This window comes from Gigantopelta aegis, chromosome 10 (assembly GCF_016097555.1).
Source record: "Gigantopelta aegis isolate Gae_Host chromosome 10, Gae_host_genome, whole genome shotgun sequence".
Lineage (NCBI taxonomy): Eukaryota > Metazoa > Mollusca > Gastropoda > Neomphalida > Peltospiridae > Gigantopelta > Gigantopelta aegis.
The window spans coordinates 6,915,809-6,936,897 of NC_054708.1; the positions used below are offsets into that span (position 1 = coordinate 6,915,809).

At 35.4% G+C, this 21,089-nt stretch overlaps 1 protein-coding gene across 1 annotated transcript; it reads left to right on the top strand.

Moving 5' to 3' along the window:
• Positions 1-447: 447 nt before the first annotated feature.
• On the top strand, positions 448-20,409 carry LOC121384630 (M-phase inducer phosphatase 1-like). Its single transcript, XM_041515094.1, has 9 exons — positions 448-606; positions 11,422-11,589; positions 13,666-13,851; positions 14,383-14,502; positions 14,963-15,025; positions 15,819-15,917; positions 16,491-16,612; positions 17,396-17,513; positions 19,092-20,409. Exons 1-9 carry the CDS (start codon positions 448-450, stop codon positions 19,245-19,247), a joined length of 1,191 nt encoding a protein of 396 aa, XP_041371028.1. The 3' UTR covers positions 19,248-20,409.
• The last annotated feature ends 680 nt before the right edge of the window (positions 20,410-21,089 follow it).

Consider the following 21,089-nt stretch of genomic DNA (forward strand, 5'->3'; position numbering starts at 1 on the left):
TTTTAACTGTTCTGTTTTCAATATGTGTGTTTTAAATGAATTGGAGTATTCTTTCAAAGCCATAACAAACAGAATACTATGTCCATACTTACTTTATGAATTATAGTAGGCCTAATATATGAATAAATGAACGAACGAACGAATTAATGAATGAATGAGTGGATAAATGATAAAATGGTTTTAACACACACACACACACACACACACACACACACACACACACACACACACACAACTAATTTTGAACTTTGAGATGTCTGAATATTATCCAAAGGAAACTAGTGAGGAATGCATAGTGGACATGTTTTTCGTTTTGGTAATGGTGGAGAAACTGACAGACATTCGAACATTCCTGCTGAACCAAATGATTTTAATTAATGAAATATAGATTCAGCTGTATTTACTACTAATGACGTCATGTTATTGACGTCAAACGTTTCGGTTGCAATGACGTTGTTACTTCAGTCAATGTACTTTGGACGCTTCAAACGTAATTCCTTTGACAAAAACATAATAACTTTATTACAATTATTTTTAATGTATACACAGCAGTTGTTGTTTTTAAGTTGCAGGAAGCACAGAGGTTTTGGGAAGAATACCATAATTGTAAGTTGGTGAAAAATAGAATACTGCATGTTATTAAATGTATAGTAGTAGTACTAGCCTATCACATTTCCTCCTTTACTTTTAACCTGATTTTCATACTATAAATATGCTACTACGGTTTAAATACACTGTCCTGGGTACACTTGTCTGTTCAGGATAGTGTCTTAATGTTAAGCTGTTAATGGTTAATAAGAGTACACCGACGATACCCCCATCCTTCTCTCTTTCTTTCCCTCCTTCCTCTCTCTCTCTCTCTCTCTCTCTCTCTCTCTCTCTCTCTCTCTCTCTCTCTCTCTCTCTCTCTCTCTCTCTCTCTCTCTCTCTCTCTATTTATGTCTCGACTATCGGGTCCTAATGATTATTTCTCCTTGTTTACCATTCTCAAAAAAAAAAAAAAAAAAAAAAAAAAATTGTCACAGTTATTAAAAGCCGTTATACGTGCTGTCCTGTCTGTGGGGAAAATGCATATAAAAGGTCCGTGTACATAATTTTTTTCAGGCTTATACTATAAGGGTAAAGAAAAGTATAATGGCAAGATTAACGACACCCCAGCACATTCTTTACTAAATGGATAACATATCTCATGCAATAATTTTTAGATAAATCCTTGTTGACTGGGAGTGACGGAAGATGGGAGAATGCGGACGGGGGGGGGGGGGGGGGGGGGGGGGGGGGGGGGCAGGGGCTTACTGAATGTTGTGTCTGGGCCAGTCTGAATTATTATTGCATAATGTTAATAATAGCTGGCTGAACGTGGCCAAGGCGTGATTCGACTGTGTACGATGTAATACATAAAATAGGTCTGCTTACACTAATGAATGAACTAAACACCGCCCACCACTAGCTGTGCATTAAATCGCCATGGTCGAATTTCATAACAATACCGTAAATCTGCTAGTAATCTCCGAAATCTCATCACCTGCTTCGCTAATACAATCCTATCAGGATAGCCTGACGATGTCACAACGACGCCAATCTTTATATACGAACGCGCCTATGCCCTTGATTGTGGCAAGTTCACCAGGCTACCCGCGGTACAGATTAGTGACAGCCTGGATGATGGAGAAAGGTTTCCCTCGTATTTTCAAATACTTCCTACAAAATATTTGTGCATGATGTTGTCATGGACTTGGAATAACTATATTTTGTTGTTGACGTTTGACGCAACCTGCAGGGCAGTGGATTTTTCAATGCGCTGTATTTAGGGGTGCATACCATGTTTTCCTCTAAACAGGATGTTATCACAGGAAATTGGGTAATTATATAAATTGATAAATTTAATAAAATTGTGTTTAACCATGTTGCTGAATATAACTGGGGGTTGTTAATAAAATACTTTCAATAAAGAGAAAATCAGTGTAAAAATCATGTAATTTTTATGTAAACAGTGTTTAAGTATTTGTATCCCGTTTCATCAAAACCAAATGGCTGGACATCGCTCAGTGGTATACATATGCGTTCGCTTGTTGCGCGGTCGGTCTCGGATCGATCCCCATCAGTAGGCCCATTGGATTATTTCTCTTTATAGCCAGTGCACCACGACTGGTATTTCAAAAGCCGTGGTATATGCTACCCTGTCTGTCGGATGGTGCATATAAAAGATCCCTTGCTACTAATGAAAAATGTAGCGGGTTTCCTCTCTAAGACTATATGTCAAAATTACCAAATATAGTCGTTTAAAATATTATAGAAACCCCCAAAAGACGTATGAAATAATTAAATAGTTTTAAAAAATTGGGCCAGAGAGAAAGAATAGAAGAGAGAAACGGAGGAAGAGAGAAAAAGAAGAAGAGAGGGAAAAGATGGGGAAGAGAGAAAAAGAGGGATAAGTAGGGAAAGGGATTGAGAGAGAGAGAGAGAGAGAGAGAGAGAGAGAGAGAGAGAGAGAGAGAGAGAGAGAGAGAGAGAGAGAGAGAGAGAGTGTGTGTGTGTGTGTATCTCTTAGACGTATAAGTGTTAAAATAACACAAACAAACTAAAAATAACAGCAATGGATATCATATTTTTGTTACTAATCCGCTCTTACAGTCTTGGCCAAATTCTACATCATTGAGAATTTTAAAATACACTTAAGTTAGCACTAGATACCAAAGTCGCAAGGGCTATAAATAGAGCCTTTAATACTACCGTGCCTGGGACTGGTGACGTATGCTGTGATAAAATATCCCACAGACAGGATAGCACATACCGCGGCCTTTGATATGCCTGTCGTGGTGCACTGGCTGGAATGAGAAATAACCCAATGGGCCAACCGATGGAGATCGATCCTAGGCCGGCCGCGCATCAAGCGAGCGTCTTACCACTGGGCTACGTTCCGCCCCCTTGGACAATAAACCTAAACATAGTTGTGATAATTGTCATCGTCTGGCGCAGTTGTAAAACATATGAGCTGGTCATGTGATATTTTTTATTCCCACAAACAGGAAGCCATATATCAAAAGCTACGTTGATATGGTTAAAAAAACAACTCCAAAGATTGAAGTAAATTAATACTTTTAATATACTCAACAACAAAAGAAACGCGAATATAGCGCTGTGCTAAAGCGCTCGCCTGAGGGGCAGTCGGTCTAGGATCGATCCCTGTCGGTGGGGCTATTTTTTGTTTCAGCCAGTGCACCCTCTGGTATGTCAACTGCCGTGGTATATGCCATGCTTTCTGTTGGATGGTGCATATAAAAGATCCCTTGCTACTAATGAAAAAATATAGCAGGTTTCCTCTCTAAGACTATATGTCAGATTTACCAAATGTTTGACATACAATAGCTGATGATTAATAAATCAATGTGCTCTAGTGGTGTTGTTAAACAAAGCAAGCTTTTAAATGTCATGTAATGGGCCTAAACTGTTCACAAAACATTTAATAGTTTATTTTGTTTAAAGTACCACTAGAGCACATTGATTAATTAATCGTCAGCTATTGGATGTGAAACATTTAATAGTTTATTTTGTTTAAAGTACCACTAGAGCACGTTGATTAATTAATCGTCAGCTATTGGATGTGAAACGTTTGATAGTTTATTTTGTTTAAAGACACCACTAGAGAACGTTGATTAATTAATCGTCAGCTATTGGATGTGAAACATTTAATAGTTTATTTTGTTTAAAGTACCACTAGAGAACGTTGATTAATTAATCGTCAGCTATTGGATGTGAAACATTTAATAGTTTATTTTGTTTAAAGTACCACTAGAGCACATTGATTAATTAATCGTCAGCTATTGGATGTGAAACATTTAATAGTTTAAAGTACCACTAGAGCACGTTGATTAATTAATCGTCAGCTATTGGATGTGAAACATTTAATAGTTTATTTTGTTTAAAGTACCACTAGAGCACATTGATTAATTAATCGTCAGCTATTGGATGTGAAACATTTAATAGTTTAAAGTACCACTAGAGCACGTTGATTAATTAATCGTCAGCTATTGGATGTGAAACATTTAATAGTTTAAAGTACCACTAGAGCACGTTGATTAATTAATCGTCAGCTATTGGATTTGAAACATTTAATAGTTTATTTTGTTTAAAGTACCACTAGAGCACGTTGATTAATTAATCGTCAGCTATTGGATGTGAAACATTTAATAGTTTAAAGTACCACTAGAGCACGTTGATTAATTAATCGTCAGCTATTGGATGTGAAACATTTAATAGTTTATTTTGTTTAAAGTACCACTAGAGCACATTGATTAATTAATCGTCAGCTATTGGATGTGAAACATTTAATAGTTTATTTTGTTTAAAGTACCACTAGAGCACGTTGATTAATTAATCGTCAGCTATTGGATGTGAAACATTTAATAGTTTATTTTGTTTAAAGTACCACTAGAGCACGTTGATTAATTAATCGTCAGCTATTGGATGTGAAACATTTAATAGTTTATTTTGTTTAAAGTACCACTAGAGCACGTTGATTAATTAATCGTCAGCTATTGGATGTGAAACATTTAATAGTTTAAAGTACCACTAGAGCACGTTGATTAATTAATCGTCAGCTATTGGATGTGAAACATTTAATAGTTTATTTTGTTTAAAGTACCACTAGAGCACGTTGATTAATTAATCGTCAGCTATTGGATGTGAAACATTTAATAGTTTAAAGTACCACTAGAGCACGTTGATTAATTAATCGTCAGCTATTGGATGTGAAACATTTAATAGTTTATTTTGTTTAAAGTACCACTAGAGCACGTTGATTAATTAATCGTCAGCTATTGGATGTGAAACATTTAATAGTTTATTTTGTTTAAAGTACCACTAGAGCACGTTGATTAATTAATCGTCAGCTATTGGATGTGAAACATTTAATAGTTTATTTTGTTTAAAGTACCACTAGAGCACATTGATTAATTAATCGTCAGCTATTGGATGTGAAACATTTAATAGTTTATTTTGTTTAAAGTACCACTAGAGCACGTTGATTAATTAATCGTCAGCTATTGGATGTGAAACATTTAATAGTTTAAAGTACCACTAGAGCACGTTGATTAATTAATCGTCAGCTATTGGATGTGAAACATTTAATAGTTTATTTTGTTTAAAGTACCACTAGAGCACATTGATTAATTAATCGTCAGCTATTGGATGTGAAACATTTAATAGTTTAAAGTACCACTAGAGCACGTTGATTAATTAATCGTCAGCTATTGGATGTGAAACATTTAATAGTTTAAAGTACCACTAGAGCACGTTGATTAATTAATCGTCAGCTATTGGATGTGAAACATTTAATAGTTTATTTTGTTTAAAGTACCACTAGAGCACATTGATTAATTAATCGTCAGCTATTGGATGTGAAACATTTAATAGTTTAAAGTACCACTAGAGCACGTTGATTAATTAATCGTCAGCTATTGGATGTGAAACATTTAATCGTCAGCTATTGGATGTGAAACATTTAATAGTTTAAAGTACCACTAGAGCACGTTGATTAATTAATCGTCAGCTATTGGATGTGAAACATTTAATAGTTTATTTTGTTTAAAGTACCACTAGAGCACATTGATTAATTAATCGTCAGCTATTGGATGTGAAACATTTAATAGTTTATTTTGTTTAAAGTACCACTAGAGCACGTTGATTAATTAATCGTCAGCTATTGGATGTGAAACATTTAATAGTTTATTTTGTTTAAAGTACCACTAGAGCACATTGATTAATTAATCGTCAGCTATTGGATGTGAAACATTTAATAGTTTATTTTGTTTAAAGTACCACTAGAGCACGTTGATTAATTAATCGTCAGCTATTGGATGTGAAACATTTAATAGTTTATTTTGTTTAAAGTACCACTAGAGCACATTGATTAATTAATCGTCAGCTATTGGATGTGAAACATTTAATAGTTTATTTTGTTTAAAGTACCACTAGAGCACGTTGATTAATTAATCGTCAGCTATTGGATGTGAAACATTTAATAGTTTAAAGTACCACTAGAGCACGTTGATTAATTAATCGTCAGCTATTGGATGTGAAACATTTAATAGTTTATTTTGTTTAAAGTACCACTAGAGCACATTGATTAATTAATCGTCAGCTATTGGATGTGAAACATTTAATAGTTTATTTTGTTTAAAGTACCACTAGAGCACGTTGATTAATTAATCGTCAGCTATTGGATGTGAAACATTTAATAGTTTAAAGTACCACTAGAGCACGTTGATTAATTAATCGTCCAGCTATTGGATGTGAAACATTTCATAGTTTATTTTGTTTAAAGTACCACTAGAGCACGTTGATTAATTAATCGTCAGCTATTGGATGTGAAACATTTAATAGTTTATTTTGTTTAAAGTACCACTAGAGCACATTGATTAATTAATCGTCAGCTATTGGATGTGAAACATTTAATAGTTTATTTTGTTTAAAGACACCACTAGAGCACGTTGATTAATTAATCGTCAGCTATTGGATGTGAAACATTTGATAGTTTATTTTGTTTAAAGTACCACTAGAGCACGTTGATTAATTAATCGTCAGCTATTGGATGTGAAACATTTAATAGTTTATTTTGTTTAAAGTACCACTAGAGCACGTTGATTAATTAATCGTCAGCTATTGGATGTGAAACATTTAATAGTTTAAAGTACCACTAGAGCACGTTGATTAATTAATCGTCAGCTATTGGATGTGAAACATTTAATAGTTTATTTTGTTTAAAGTACCACTAGAGCACATTGATTAATTAATCGTCAGCTATTGGATGTGAAACATTTAATAGTTTATTTTGTTTAAAGACACCACTAGAGCACGTTGATTAATTAATCGTCAGCTATTGGATGTGAAACATTTAATAGTTTATTTTGTTTAAAGTACCACTAGAGCACGTTGATTAATTAATCGTCAGCTATTGGATGTGAAACATTTAATAGTTTATTTTGTTTAAAGTACCACTAGAGCACATTGATTAATTAATCGTCAGCTATTGGATGTGAAACATTTAATAGTTTATTTTGTTTAAAGTACCACTAGAGCACGTTGATTAATTAATCGTCAGCTATTGGATGTGAAACATTTAATAGTTTAAAGTACCACTAGAGCACGTTGATTAATTAATCGTCAGCTATTGGATGTGAAACATTTAATAGTTTATTTTGTTTAAAGTACCACTAGAGCACATTGATTAATTGATCGTCAGCTATTGGATGTGAAACATTTAATAGTTTATTTTGTTTAAAGACACCACTAGAGCACGTTGATTAATTAATCGTCAGCTATTGGATGTGAAACATTTGATAGTTTATTTTGTTTAAAGTACCACTAGAGAACGTTGATTAATTAATCGTGTGAAATATTTCGTAATTCTGTCGTCATCAGAGGAAACACTCATCATTTTCCTAATGCAGCAAGGAATCTTTTCTGTGCACTTTCCCACAGACAGGAAAGCACATACCACGGCCTTTGACCAGTTGTGGTGCATTGGTTGGAACAAGAAAAAACCCAATCAGTTGAATGGATCCACCGAGGTTGTTCGATCCTGCGACGCAAGCATCTCAAGCGAGCACACAACCGACTGAGCTAGATTCCGCTCCGCGAAACATTTAATAGACACATTTATTCATTTCAACTTATTTTCGTGCTTATATCCAATTAAGGTTCAAGTACGTTGTCATGGGCACACACCTCAGCTATCTGGGTTGTCTGTCCAGGACAGTGAGTTAGTTGTCAGTGAGAAAGAAGAGCATGTAGTAATCTTACACCTACCCATTGAATCGTATCGTAATGTTTTTAACATGCTCCTATACCACTAAGGTTTCGAGCATGTCCACCTCGGGATCGACCTCTGGAGGCCAGGGGCCCAATCCGGGGCAGAAATTACTTAGGTCAATTTTGAAATTAAGCCAATGGGGATATGGGGGCTTTAAAGCTATGTTTTTGATGCGCCATTTCTAATGAAAATTAATAAATAAGATAAAATAAATTTTGTTATAAATTTTGATCTCCATTTTTTGATCGGGCGTTTCTAAATTTAAAATATATGCCATACAGAGTTCTCTAGGTTAGCCCTAAAACCTACCCATTGAGTCGTTAAAACTCGCTCTGTGTGGGAGCCGGTACCGGGCTGCGAACCCTGTGCTTACTAGCCTCATGTCCGATGGCTTAACTACGACGCCACCGACCTGAATGGAAACTGAATAATGTAAAATGAATTAAAGAAAAACTACATTAATATTCGGGTTTCTCAAGTTGTTCACGATACACGATGTAGGCCTATTAGAGTCAATTCCAGTCTTGTTACATAAATAATTTAATTAATAAATGGACGGACATATAGACATATGGATAAAATCAATTAAAAGATAAATAAATAATTGAAATCCATTTTAAAAGAACGTGAACTCGTATAATAAAATTCCATATTCCTTTTTCGTTCTTCCTTTTTGGTCTTTGTTCTTTCGTTTGTATCTATAGGACTGTCTGTCTGTCTCTCCCTCCTCTCTCTCTCTCTCTCTCTCCTCTCTCTCTCTCTCTCTCTCTCTCTCTGCCCCCTCCCTCCCTCCCTCCCCCTCTCTCTCTCTCTCTCTCCCCTCCTCTCTCTCTCTCTCTCTCTCTCTCTCTCTCTCTCTCTCTCTCTCTCTCTCTCTCTCTCTCTCTCTCTCTCTCTCTCTCTCTCTCTCTCTCTCTCTCTCTCTCTCTGTCTCAAACATAATGTCATGGAACGTGTGTGGGGGGGGGGGGGGGGATATCTTCAAATATGTTTGTACAAAACTAAATTTAAGAGTGTTTGCGAAGTGTATGGGCTCCCATTTTTGCCCGAATTAAATGAAAATGCACGAATCTGGATAACAACATTTATTTATATTAGCATTACTGCCAAACAATTATATAGGGTTACAAACGAATCACTACGCATTTTTACATGGATTACAACTAATTAGGCGGGTAGAATGATGGAAATACATGGTGAAAAGGTTTCAGATTAACACATTTTGCCCAAATAATGAAATGAAATTTGAAGATTTGCTCCAGCACTGGGGGGGGGGGGGGGGGGGGGGGGGGGGTGTGTGCACAAAATCTGGGATGTTCTAACCCCCTCCCCCATGCATACCTCGTGTGCGGTTCGTCATTAACCCCTCCACATCCCATGTTCGTACGTCTGTTTACGTTTGGTGGTGTTTGCAATAGGCAAGCTAATTTGCACTCTAAAGCACCGACCCCCGGGGAGGTCAGCTTATTCATAATTAAAAATCGTACACTGATACCTCTATACAAGAAATAAAACTGATCTCATAATTACCACTACAGCGCCTCGGGAATAGAACGTCCATTACTTTAAACCGTAGTCATTTAATTGCTTCCCCCCCGTTCACATCCAACGTGTGGAAAAGAACACTCTGCTAATTAGGGTGGAGGTAAAAAAGAAAAAAATTGAAATTATCTTAAAATTAAAAAGTCTTGTCTACCACAAGCCCATTGTTAGTCCCCACTCTACAAAAACCACGTATTAAAGATGCCCCCCGACATTGCCATCACCACTTCCCTCGTGAATAACCTTCCGAGTAGAACCAAAGTTTAGTTGTCTTTGCTGAAAGTATTGTTTTGTAACGAGAGAAAGAGAGAGAAAGTGGCCGTGTTGTGTCTGTGATACGGGTAAGTTGTCTGGCGTGAGAGTAGATTATGTACGTGAAAGTCTTGTGGTAGGTTTTCTCCCCTCATCAATTGCAAGACAAACATAAGCTACCTAACTACCCGGTAAGTATGTGTGTGTGTGGGGGGGGGGGGGGGGGGCGATGTTCGTGTACGCAAAGTCTGGGCGGTTATCTAACAGTTTCACCGCAAGTCTCAGCTGAGCAGAACAGACCTAGCTTAGAATAACTGTGGAAGGGTGGAGGGGAAGTAGACCAAAAACAAAATCAGAATACAATAATATAGGGGTTTCACCAGCTAGACATCTGTCGTGGGCAAAACTCTCTAGCGAAGTCAGAGATTGTACCCACGACAGACCTGCTTGAACACATACAATAACTAAAATTATCTCCCAGTAGTTTTATACACAATAAGAAAGAAATATTATGAAATAAAAATCCAGTTTAAGCTACTATAAACATTAGGATGACAAACAACAACAACAACAAAAAACAACTAACCAAATCAATGAGTATATTCGAACATCAATAAATAACGTAATTAATATTTAATTTTGTTTTTGTTTTAATTTTTGTAAGAAACATGTTCAAAATAAAAGAAGAATGGTAGGCCTACCAATAATTTGATGAATATCAATTTACAGTAATTTTTCTTAAAGATATGCACATAGCATTCACAGCATCGATATTCATAACGTTTTCAAAAATAAGCATGTACAGCATCTTGTGTAGTAGTCATTTATTGCTAGGTACAAATGTGTTTAATTAATGTTATTAAAACAAAACCTGGCGTATCCATCTAACAAGGGCCTGTAAGATTTACATAATTTATTAATACCCCATGACTTCACACAAACATTTGCATAAGAGTGTATTTTTCAAAGTCGAGTTTCCGACCATGTTTATTGTCGTCACTGAGCTGTCAACATGCTGCATCCGTCTTTCCAAGCGTCCGTTAATAAACGAAAGGCGTATGAGCCGCGACACTAAACTTTTGATGTGTACGAGTTTGCGTAATCGCGGGAGAACCTGATACTGGTAGATACTTGGCAAAACACGCTGTCCGACGAGTCCCTACCTGTCTGTAAGGTATTTTACAATCGGCCGGCCCGCACGAATCAACACTTAGCACAATAAACGTTTAGATAAGAATTAATCCCGAGGGCCATTGTAATTTAATCACCATGAAAGTACTGTATTGTCTACGACGATTGGGATATTTTTGTTCTCCAGGTAAGAAACCATCTGGGATACTTATGGCTTTCTGCAGTTGGAGTAGGAGGAGCCTATGAGTTGTTCCGTCAGTCATGTGATTGAGACGGAGGCTTTCCTACCAGTTTGCCGCCAGCAGAGAAAAAGGCTGACGATAATCCTGGTACAGCATTCGCCTGCTATCCAGCGTTGCAAACAGAGCTACAGAGAGCTTAGTTTTTATTTTAATTTCCTGGTATATTTGTGTTAGAGGCTGCAGTGGTAGATGTTCACAGTGCAGACGTACACAAGTATGGATTGTATTGAATTTACAACTGAATGTCTCTTGCCATAAGCAGTTAAAAGTTAACTGTCAAGAACAAGAAGAATAATTATAATGCATGAAACGAGAAGGCAATACAATTTTATATTTAAAAGAAAAGAAAAAAAAGACATATATTGGTTAAAATATTTACCAATTTAACGTGTGATTTTCATTCATTTTGAATTTAATCTTTTGATTTTGCTTCTTTTGCAGCTAAGTCTTTTGGAGGAAAATATGCAAAATCTAGTATTTGACAGTCCCGGTGGTTTGATGACGTCATCACCACGAAGTTCTAGTCCATTTGCTCTCTCATTGGCCCACCTTGAAGACGAGATGTCACGTGACAGTGGATTTGGTTCCCCGGATTGTGCATTTCAAAAGGTAGCTTTTAAAAATAATAGCTTACTTTTCTAATTTTCTTTAAAAAAACCCAACCTCAAAAACAATTTAAAAAAGAAAAGAAAAGAAGAAAAGAAAAAACAACCTCTTTAAATCAATTTTTTTTTTTTTTTACAGTTGTAGCAGTTTGAATTTTTTTTTTTATCTGCATATCATGTATATACTTCAAAATTAATAATTATAGTTTTCTTTACAATTTTAAAAATACAATAATTATATTTTAAAACAATCAGTGACCAGTGCACAATGCCAGTTTTCTTTCTTTCTTTTTTTTTCGTGATGGGGTGTCATTAAACATTTATTCATTAATTTGTTTCTCTCTTTTTGTTTGTTTGTTTTTACATGTGACCTTTTGGGAGTTACGCATTAAACTTAAAAACAAAAAATTTGGAATTTAAAAAAAAAGAAAAAAGGTATTAAACAAGTAAGTAACGCCAAATTACTGGGGTAAAAAATACAGCATATTTATAATAATGAGGTTTAAATATAAATATGTTGTCTTTAAAAAAAAAAAAATAGCTACATTGTCTGCAATGTGTTTTGTATAGGTTAGCTTGAATTTGTTTGTTGGTAACTGTATTTAATGCTGACAGGCGTGTATTATGGTAGATACAATAGAGCAATATTGGACCGAGGTTCTGGGGAGGACAGTTATTTGTCAGATAATGTGTACTCTCTACTACCATTGTGTAAAATGTCTCACAGAAACGGCCATCTGCCTAATCACGGAACACGAAATGTATTGTAGAATACACCCTGGACACCAGATTAACTTACATCATAAATTAATATCACAAGTTAAAACCGAAAACAACTGTACATTTTCCTAGACGCAATATGTACTCATTTTTTTTTTTTTTTTTTACTGTTTATGTATACGAAATACAAGTGTTATTATTAGTTTGAAATGAAAAAGTAAAAAAAAAAATTCGTGAATGATAACAGAAGTCAGAAGTCTTGACCAATCAGATCCGTTATTTCATTTGGTCACACCCGACTTCCCAAACAAAAGCATTGCTTATTGGTCCAAGCTGATTAGACCAAGCGTTGCGCATGACAATGGGATGACCATATATGTCACACGGGAGTGCACCCATCAATGTCGGGAGAGTGTGAAAATTAGTTCACTTAAAAATCAGATAGCTGTCACGCTTTCGCTTTTCATTTTATATACATAACAGTCTGAAAATAAATTAGAAGTAAAAAATAAGTTCTGCTTTTTAGCCTGTTACATGCGCCGAATAATTGTAAAACCAACTACATGCGTTCGCTTCTCGGTCTTGGCAGGTGTGTGCCTCAGTGTGGGATTTTCATCTCGGGGAGGTGCAGTACAGATTTTCTAGGTTATTTCACTGTCGTTTCAGGCAGAGTTTTTGTGCACCACAGTAGCAGTTTAAAATAGGACGCGTTTGTAGTTTTTAGTTTTCAAAGTGTTATACGTGATTTGTAAATCTGTTGTTGCCGTGATGTTGCGCTGATACTGGAGGACTTCATAAGCGACGATGACGGTAATTAGGTTACAGTTGATCATGAAAGAGGACAGCTTATAAAAGAGAACAAAAAAAGATAAAACAAATGTATGGGGGAAAAGACTGAATAAATAAGTATTATAGAAATAATATATTTCAAATTTGAATTTTATTTATTTTATTAATTAATTAGTTCGTTTGTTAATTAGTTCGTTCATTCATTCATTCAATAATTTATTTATCCATGTATCTGTTTATCTATCTATCTGTCTATCTATCTATCTATCTATCTATCTATCTATCTATCTATCTATCTATCTATCTATCTATCTGTCTGTCTGTCTGTCTATCTCTATGCATTCATTCATGCATTCATTCATTCATGTATCTGCCTATCTATCTATGTATGTATCTATCTGTCTATCTGTCTATCTATCTATCTTTATTCATTCATTCATTCATTCTTCTTTCATTCACCATCCATTCATCCATCCATCCATCCATCTATCTATGTATTTTTAATGTTTGTTTCGTTTTGTTTTAAACAGTATTTTGACGACAAATGACACTCGACTGTTTCTCTTTCCAGGATGGTTCGGACCAGCCGCCGCCCTGTGTTTCGTCGAGTGGAGGGTCTCGGGAAAAAAAGACTTCTCGCCGCTGTTTGTTCTCAGACTTCAAGTCAGCGTTCGCCTCAAAACGATCCCGTGGGGACGATGAGGATCTGGGCAGCGCCTTCAAGCGTATCCGAGTTCAAGACACCTTAGACTACCAGGTAGACCCTATATCTTATTTAACCATCCGAGTTCAAGACACCTTAGACTACCAGGTAGACCCTACATCTTATTTAACCATCCGAGTTCAAAACACCTTAGACTACCAGGTAGACCCTATATCTTATTTAACCATCAATTCAGTGTGTTTCTATCCCTGGTCAAACATTGTGCTCGCAACGAGCGTACTTGAAAATTAAATTGATATAAGCACGTTAATTCCCGACATCTGACCTACATCTTATTTCTAAAAACTGAATGAAACACGTAAAATTATCGACTATTTTTGTACAGCTGTTCTTTGGTGGAAAAAGAAAACTGGAGTTTTTTGTTCAGCATCTAATCAAAGTATATAGAACTATGATGTAAGTGTATTAAAGGTATCACTCATTTGTTCATAAATGACAATGCAATTCAATTTGATTTAATTTTGAAACTTTACATTGGTGTTATTTATCATAATAAATTTGATAAAACAGTATGTTTTTAATATATGTGTGTACCTTGTTAAAATATTTGTTCTTGTGATTCAGTTATGTTTGAGCCCGCCTCTCTCTCGTCTCCGCCAATCAGAAGGATCGACACACGAGCAAGTCAAGTCGGCTGTTGACAGGTTACAACGAACAGAGAATCTTATTGGTGATGGCTCTCAGGTATGAATAGTTCGCACGTGCATTACTGCTGTTTGTATCTTCTCATATAAATCATACACCTGTGATTTTTCTTACGACTTTTACACAAATATTAAATTATCGTGTTAAAGACCTCTTCATCGTAAGTTAAATGATGATATTTACAATTACTTTAATTAAGATAAAATTGTCTTCTGTGCTGCTCGCATCAGTCGTAGATACTTGACACATTAATTATTTTTTTCTGAAAAAGGAGCATCCATCTCAGTATAATATATTCTGCATTTATAACAAAATAGTGAAGTTAGCACCTCACTCAGCAGTAGGCTTAATCAACGAATCTGTTCTTACAAATCATTCATTCCTAGAATTTTTCTTTCTCAATCATTAACCGTGTTAACTTAAAATATGCGTTTTGAAAATAAAGAGTTAAATACCAGTACTATAACCGTGTTTTAAATTATATTATTACTGTTTTCAGAACCACGTTCTTCCGACAACCTGTGGACGACACCAAGACCTCAAGTCAATCAGTCCGCAGACAGTGAGTTTAATCGTCGTTAATCGCTTGTAAATCGATTTGTAGCAAATACGTTAGGCCAGTACTTATTAAAATGTCATATGATGTAGTAAACATGCATGTTTTCCTGTTCACTTGGTGCAGAATATTTCTGGATAACAGATACATTACTGGAACCTTATAATATATGGTACTTAAAATTAAAAATTAAATAATCTTTTTTTGTCCCTTTTCTGTTTCTTCTTTTTAACATAACTTTAAAAACGCCCGCCATTTTGTAACCCGCTAAACTAGTTGAGTAATATATTTAACTTTATATTTTCAAACAATGTGCGAGTGTATTTATGATTTACAATTTAAAAATTGTTTAATTATGAATTAATTGATTATTGTAACGCATTACATTTTTGGTAACGTCGTCAGTTTTAATTTTTATAAAAATACATTTGTTGTAAGACAGCTTTAAAAATAGGTTTTTTTTCATAATAATGAAGTAGGTGAAATATTGAAGTGAAATTAAAATTAGTTTTGTTTGACGACATCACTGGAGCACATCAATTAATTAATTGGGCTGTCAAACATTTGATAATTGTGACACTTTACGTGTAATGAATCAGACGGCTACATAACGTGTCAGAATCACCAAATGTTTGACAGCCGAACAGCCGATGATTAATTAATCGATGTGCTCTAGTGGTGTCGTTAAACAAAACAAAAGTGCCACTTTCCCACATACAGAACAGCCCATACCAGACATTAAAAGCAAATGAATAATAACATGTGATTTCCTAAGTGTACAGTTGTCTGTTAATTCCAGGTGTACGATCTACTTCGCGGAAAATACAGTGACGTAATCAAACAGCACGACATTATCGACTGCAGATACCCGTACGAGTTCGACGGCGGACATATACAGGTATAATACGACACAGATAACTTCTACTCTAACTGGTATTTCACCACAAGAAACAAATAATAATCATAATCGTAGATAGCAGCTTTCAAATTACAATTTAGAGAACACATACATCTTTCTTTGAATAATAAGTAAGTTTGTTTTGTTTAACGACACCACTAGAGCACAATGATTTACTAATCATCGGCTATTGGTTGTCAAACTTATGGTCATTTTGACACCGTCATAGAGAGGAAACCTACATTTTTCCGTTAGTAGCAAGGGATCTTTTATATGTACCATCCCACAGACAGGATAGCACATACCACGCCCTTTGATATACCAGTCGCGGTGCACTGGCTGGAACAAGAAATAGCCCAATATGCCGATATGCCTTAGTCGTCCACAGGAAAATGTGCAACTGCTCCCATTCCTGTGTCACCTTTAATAGTTATCTTTTCTTCCCAGTCGGACATTTTTTTGCATTATTCCACATCTCTGTTGCTTAATATCTTTCCATAAAGTTTATAGCCTAATATCAGTTTTGAATTTGAGACTGGAATATCCGTCAATAATTTCGTAATACTGATTCAGGGAGCCATAAACATTTTCACGGAGGAGGGGATTTCTGAACTGGTGGAAAATCATCAATCTGACGGCAGGCGACATGTTCTCATCTTCCACTGCGAATACTCATCACAGAGGGCGCCAAAAATGTGAGTACTTTACGCTAGAGGTCAGCCATACATGGGGGATGGGGGTAAGATTCGAGAAGAGTTCATGAGTGGGGATGGGGAAACACACTGGTAACATTATTTTTTAAATTAAAGTAAAGGCTATAGGCGAAGGAAATGTAGGACCCGAAGCAGTATCTCCTCGTCCCCCTCCCCACTCTCGTCTGAGTAGTTCTTAAGCCAATTTCACCATACATTATAAGTTTACGATTGTGACTAGCAGTTATACCAGTGATACTCGTGTTTGGCATCTATTTGATGCAGAAAATTACATTATTATGGAAAATGAAGCATTGTAAGGACAAAAGAAAATGAAAAATGTATACTTGAAACGATATTAGTTTTACTGTTAATAGTAAAACGAATTGTGGTAAAGTCGTTAATTAGGCCTACGTTTACGAGCAAAACTAGGTTTTGTGAAATTAGTCCCTGGACTACAGTCCTCTCTTCACCCTGCTTTCAATTTAATTCTAGCCTTATAGCTATTAGTCTATTCAGTTCAATTCTTTATTTGCCTTGATTTTTGCGGCTCGTCGGCGCAACATACACATAAACGTATTATTGTATCGAAAAGGAATACCTAAATAAAACTGATCTGCAGTAGTAATAGGGGTATTATTATACATCCAAGTATCAGAGTTCTGCACTTTACCTCCATTTAACGCGCTAGTTTAGTGCGAGTATATAATTGTCATCAAGTGGAATCGACTGTAGAACTGAATCCATTACGTTGTGACTGTAGTGAACGCCACATTGCACTTTCAGGATGCGTCTGCTACGGAGTCAGGACCGGAAGTCGAACAGCGACCAGTATCCGTTCTTGTACTACCCCGAGATCTACCTGCTGGACGGTGGATACAAGGAGTTCTTCTCATATCACAAGGTACCAGTCTATTAATAATCCATGGTTGTTGGATGTGAAGTTTGGGATTTTAACAAAGCAAATAGTTACGAGATCCTATATTTACAATTCTGTAAACGTATTTTAGGCGTGAAAAGGAGCACTACTAATATGGTGGTCTATTTTGAATTAGGTAGATCACGTTTGTACATAAGTATCTGGTAGGAACATTCGTATTGTTAAATATTGGATACAAATAACTGTATTTTGAAAGAGTGCAGGGGCGTGCGCAGAAAATTTTGCAGGGGAGGTGGGGGGTCGAGGTGAAAAACTGACCCCTTCTAGGGCTATTCTGAGGTGTTTTCTGCTGGCTAGCCGAGCTGCTTTCTGACCATATTCATAGGAATGTAAAAAATCGGGATATAAAAAAAAAAATCGCTTTGAGCGGGGGGGGGGGGTCGACCCCCCCTCCCCCTGCGCACGCGCCTGGAGTGTTATACCGCCCTATATGACGAGTGCATAAGAAAACCACGTTCTGTTAACTTGGTTAGTCAAATACAAGACCTGCTTCTCACTAATGGTTTTGGTCACATATGGTATAATCAAAATGTAGAAAATTGCAATATATTTATATCACTATTCAAACAGAGAATGACTGATCAGTTTATCCAATCTACGTTTGCTGTATTCAACAATTCTCCAAAATGCATGTTATAAAAATTCGTTGTTAATAATTATTGCTCACAAACTTACCTTCAGAAACCTATTGTCCTGAAATACAAACATATTTTGAGTAAATATAGATTATCTTCCCATAATCTCTTTATAGAAACGGGCAGATACCACAATTTAGACAGGAATAATAGAATTTGTAGTCTGTGCAATATGAATGTAGTAGAAGACGAATATAACTTTGTTCTAGTGTGTCCTTTCTGCAGTAACATAAGAGATAAATATATTAAACTTTTAAATTTTTATTATAATAAACCATCAACATTTAAATTAACGCAACTACTGTCCAGCGACAATTCAAACCAGCTAATTAAACTGTGTAATTATTTGAACACTGCTACCACGCATAGAACAGACAACATTGATATATGACATACGTTATTATATTGTATAGTAGTACTATGCATGTATTACCCATTTACTGTTGAATTTTATCGACTGTAACCCGATGCTACATACCATTCCCAGCAATGTGCACATTATATTATTTCATTTATAAATATATATGTCTGCCTACAATTTTTTTTGGGCAAAAAAGAAGAAGTGTAAATATAAAATGCCTGGGGGCATGTAATAGCAGTATACTAGTACAGGTAACTGAAACTCAAAATGAAAACAAAGAACCACTAAAAAAAACTAATTAAAAATTCCAATGTCATAGTCATACAAGATACGGATCCAGGTCATTTACCCACGGTGAGACACCCAAAGTATCACGGAATCAAATTAAATGGAAGAGTCCGAAGTGGAAATAGAGTATGGAATTTGTCAGCGTTATTTGTAAAAAAATCCTATGCTTTTAAAATGTTTAATAATATTGATTCAAACGTATATTGTTATTAAATAAACAATGACTCATATTATTAATCGATTCATCTTTGGTTTAAGGATTTCTGTGTTCCCCAAAGCTACCTGTCGATGCATCACGAAGACCATGCGGCAGATTTACGTCACTTCCGTGTCAAGTCGAAATCGTGGACTGCCGGAGAAAGCCGAGGACGATCGAGGAGGTCTTTGATTTGTCAATCTCCTCTATTCTCCTAAATTGTTTTAGCGGACGACGACATTAATATCAAAACGTGATGATATTCGAAAAAGAAAATCAAACAATCGATGAATAGAGTGTACATCTCGATAATTGACAGACTTTGTGAGAAACCAAAACCCCAGTGCTAAAATTGTGATTGTGATGAACCTAACTTTGTTAAATACCGTATTCAAGACAACTTTTTTTGGCAAAATTCTTTTTGAATTTTTCAATAGTGATTACATAGTAGTGGATGGTACGGTTCGGACTTCTATGGATAATATTTAAAATAGTGATTTCTGATTTTCCTGTTGGTATATTTAGGTGTATCGATACATTGCTAAAAATCCAAAGTAGCTAAACGAACACTGGAGTTGAATGAAGGTCAATACTGAACGAACTGAGATATTAATATTTACAGAAGTAATGGCGGACAGTTAGTTGTGTATGTTTCGAAACCTCAGACACTTAGTCAACGTCAGCTTGTATTTATCTTATAAATACTCTTCCAGTGGCTAACCTTCAGTAGTTTACTCATAAATATTTTTATATGTACAACTAACACACGTTTTTGAAAAAAACACAAACACCACCTCCTGCATCCAAGGCGCCGTTTGTGAACAAGTTGTGTGTCACGTGATGTATTCCTCGTGGATTTAGATGCGTTTTATGAAGGACTAAAGGTCATATATGTGGATACATTTCATAGCTGACATTTTGAAAGTGATAGATCGCTGTGAACACTTATTTCATAATGGATTTTTAAAACAGTATGTCATCATTTTGAGGTATATTTGATTGTGAGCATGTGACGTGATGACTTGTTTTTAGTGGAGTTTACCTGTTTAAATTCAGTTCATTGGCGTAAATGGAGCTGACTTGTTTAAATGGAATTAACTCGGGTGTTATATTCCCGTGGATTCCTTATAAGTAATTATTTGGTTTATTTTCCATAACCAAAGACTACCAGTGCAATATGAATCAACGGACAAATGCAAAGAACTGGCTGTGATAAAACAAATATTTTTTCTTTTCTGGTTTTTCTTTTCTATTTCAGTCGTCTGTCATTTCAATCTCTACACATTTTTTTTCTTCTTTTCTTTTCTATCCCCCTTGAATTTTTCCGCTTTGTACATATGTAAATGTAATAAAAAAACGTGAATAAAATACTTAAACATGTTCTTGTCTTTTTCTTATAATTTTCTTTTATAATTTTAAAGAATATTTGACTTGAATCAATCAGATTTGTCAAAGAATACTAGTAGTAAAATTTTTGTTTTGTTTAACGACACCACTAGTGCAATCGTCGGCTATTGGATGTCAAACGTTTGGTAATTCTGACTCGTAGACTTCAGAGGAAACCTGCTACACTTTACCATTAGCACTTTCCTACAACCAAGACAACACATACCACGATCTTTGCTATGCCAGTTGTGTGTCTATGGTTGGGACGGGAAAGGACTAGGTCCAATTAAAATCTATTAAAGATATAATTACGAAAATGACTTTAATTTGCTGTTTTTCGCCTTTGAAGGTATCTAAAATTCGATATTTAGCAACGCTACGGCATTCATCTCGAGATCTTTACTGATACTGATTTGTCTGGCGTACGTCGTCCGACTGTTTGTATTCAGCAACATTTCTTCCTCCTTGAGTTTTGATTAAATAGGCCTAAAACTTGGTAAGGTGTTTTCAATTAATGGAAGTTAATATTGAAATTTTATATTGGACATTTCAAAGTTTTCCTACAGTTTTGATTGGATTTTTTTTTTCAAACTTGGTACATTTATTCTCTGGGTCAGTCTCCATAAATTAATAGACAAAGATTTTCAAAATTAATAATAATTTTTAAAATATTA